Here is a 2,500-nt window from a genome sequence, read left to right as displayed (position 1 = left end):
ACGTGTCTGTGTCTCTGTATGAACATTTAACAAACAAACAAACAAACAAACAAACAAAGCAACTACTAACATATCTTCGGTCATCCTCTAACCAACCAACCAACCAACCAACCAACCAAACAAATAAAGGACAAAATAAAATTTCAACCGAATTCATCAGCAAAAAATGATTGGAAAAAAATGACTGAGAGGTGTTTTTCTTTCGTCAAGCGGTTGTCGTTTGATCCACATTTTTCTTATTCTTTTTTTTATTCTTGAAACACAAAAGGCAAAACATAATACAGAAGGTAAAATATAAAACAAGCTTAAGGGACAAGACAAGAACATTCAAGTTTAGCGAAGATAAAAGACAAAACAAGACAAAACTGGGGACAAATAATGTGAGACACAATAAGAAAAGTCAAAGGAACAGGAAACAAAAGAGAACAGATAAGGCAAGAAAAGACAAGCTACTCCAAACAGGCTTAATAGACGGTATTCGGAAAGAACACTGTCACATTTTTAACGGCTGTGGAAGTGTAGCTTTCTCTTGTTTCTATAAAAACACCGAGGCAAGCTTACAGTGTCACGTGTAGCGAGGCCTCAGTCTTTCTAGAGGAAAGCAAGGAAGAACAAGGGAAAGCTACTCTCCTACACCCCCCCTCCCCCCCAAAAAAAAAAAAAAAAAAAAAAAAAAAAAAACACCGACAGAGTTATTTCCGGAATTTGTCTATTATAGTATATGTACGAAAGCTTACTGCGTGAAAACAGCTCCCGGAAGTAAGCCCTCTGTTCCGTGTCCGCAGCCATGGCCGACACCTTGTCCAGGTCAGACATCGAGGCACGTGACTCTGACGTCATAGGCCCGTCGGATTGCGGCTTGCCCTTGCTTCCGCTGTCGCGAGCAGCCGTGTGTCTTCTGGAAGCTTCGTTGTCCATGACCTTTCTGCCTGCTTGCGAACGATGCGACCTTGCTGCTGCTTCTGCACTGCTGTGGGATGCCTCACTGCTGCTCATATTTGATCTACTTTCAGACTCGTGTCGGGACGAAGAGTGCGCGGCTGACGAGCTGGATCGTTGCGATTGGTGGACCCAAGAACCGGTTTGACCGTGGCTGCTGGAACTGGATCCGGATCGACTGTGAGCGGAGCCGGGTTGGGCGAGGTTCATTTCGGAGCCTCCATTCTCGACCTCAGTCGCTTCTGGGGGAGGACGTTGGTCTAGCGGTAAAGGTGGGTTCTCTCTGTGACCGGATACCCGCGTGTGGGTCTTTTGGGAGGCGTGTCCCGATTTTTCGCTCCTGGCGTAAGATGCTGATTTCGCCACTGCACTCTCGTGGGAAAACTGGGTGCTTCCTTATAGGAGAAAAAAGAAAAAAGAAGATAAAAATCAGCAAGAAATACGAAGCAAGGTTCAGTTTGGTCTAGTTGAGTCTAGTTTAACCCAGTTCTGCTAAGTCCTGTCGTGAACGGTCCAGTCCAGTTAAATAGTGTCCGGTCTAGGAACATCTTTGAATTTCACAAAGAAGAAGAAGAAGAAGAAGAAGAAGAAGAAGAAGAAGAAGAAGAAGAAGAAGAAGAAGAAGAAGAAGAAGAAGAAGAAGAAGAAGAAGAAGAAGAAGAAGAGGGGAAAGAGTTTGTGGACGACGACGGCGACGACAATAACGACAACATCAACAGCAGCAAAATCAACAACAGAAACAACAACAGAAACAGCAATTGGAGCAACAAAAACTACAACAACAACGCACATGACACCTGTTGAAGGATTCTTCACATCAGGTAAACCTTCTGCTTATTAACCAGACACAACCTAACACAAATAAACGAACGTTTGTGCTAACATTTCCAATTTGGCAACGCTATGACTGCGACTCTGAAACGTGTAGAAGACATTTACCATTTTGATGGGTGCTCTAGTTTTGCGAACCTCACAGGTTTAAGGATTCCCAGGTGAATAATCCTCTCTTATCCAAAGAGAACAACCACACATCTTCGTAATTGCAACCTTCTCTATTCTTCTTCCCCCTTGGTGCCTAACATTCGAAGACAACACGTGCGCAAAGAGTGCTCAGCACACACGTTGTGCATTATTCCTATGTCAGTTCAAACACCAGCATTTGAGCTGACATTTAGGGTGCAACAATTAAAGGAAAAGACAAAGGCGGAAACACTCGCTGTTTGTTTGCGTGTTTCTTCCTCAGACATTGGACGGATGAAAACCTTACGGACCTACAACAGACAGCTTCCTCTTTTCGGCGTTTTTTTTCCTTTCCTCGATTTGTTCTCTCTCTGTCTCACTCTCTTCTCTGTCTCACTCTCTTCTCTGTCCCACTCCCTGTCTCACTCTTTTTGACTTCCGCCCCTCTCTCCCTTTCTCTCCCCGTATCTGTCCATCCCTCTCTTTCTCATTTTCTCTGTCTTTTCCCTATATCTCCCTCTCTGTATGTCTGTCTGTCTGTCTGTCTGTCTGTCTGTCTGTCTGTCTCTGTCTGTCTGTCTGTCTCTGTCTGTCTGTCTCT

At 44.4% G+C, this 2,500-nt stretch overlaps 1 protein-coding gene across 2 annotated transcripts in view; it reads right to left on the bottom strand.

The window, feature by feature from the left end:
- Positions 1–2,500, bottom strand: part of LOC138963025 (uncharacterized) — a 38,580-nt gene that overhangs the window by 26,917 nt on the left and 9,163 nt on the right. For both annotated transcript variants that reach the window (XM_070334998.1, XM_070334999.1), the window contains exon 4: positions 738–1,334. In XM_070334998.1, coding sequence (XP_070191099.1) covers positions 738–1,334 — 597 coding nt within the window. The remainder of the gene's footprint in view (positions 1–737; positions 1,335–2,500) is intronic.

The sequence above is a fragment of the Littorina saxatilis genome, linkage group LG3, assembly GCF_037325665.1.
Source record: "Littorina saxatilis isolate snail1 linkage group LG3, US_GU_Lsax_2.0, whole genome shotgun sequence".
NCBI lineage: Eukaryota > Metazoa > Mollusca > Gastropoda > Littorinimorpha > Littorinidae > Littorina > Littorina saxatilis.
The sequence above is the reverse complement of the archived record's forward strand: the minus strand, read 5'-3'. Positions and strand labels throughout refer to the sequence as shown.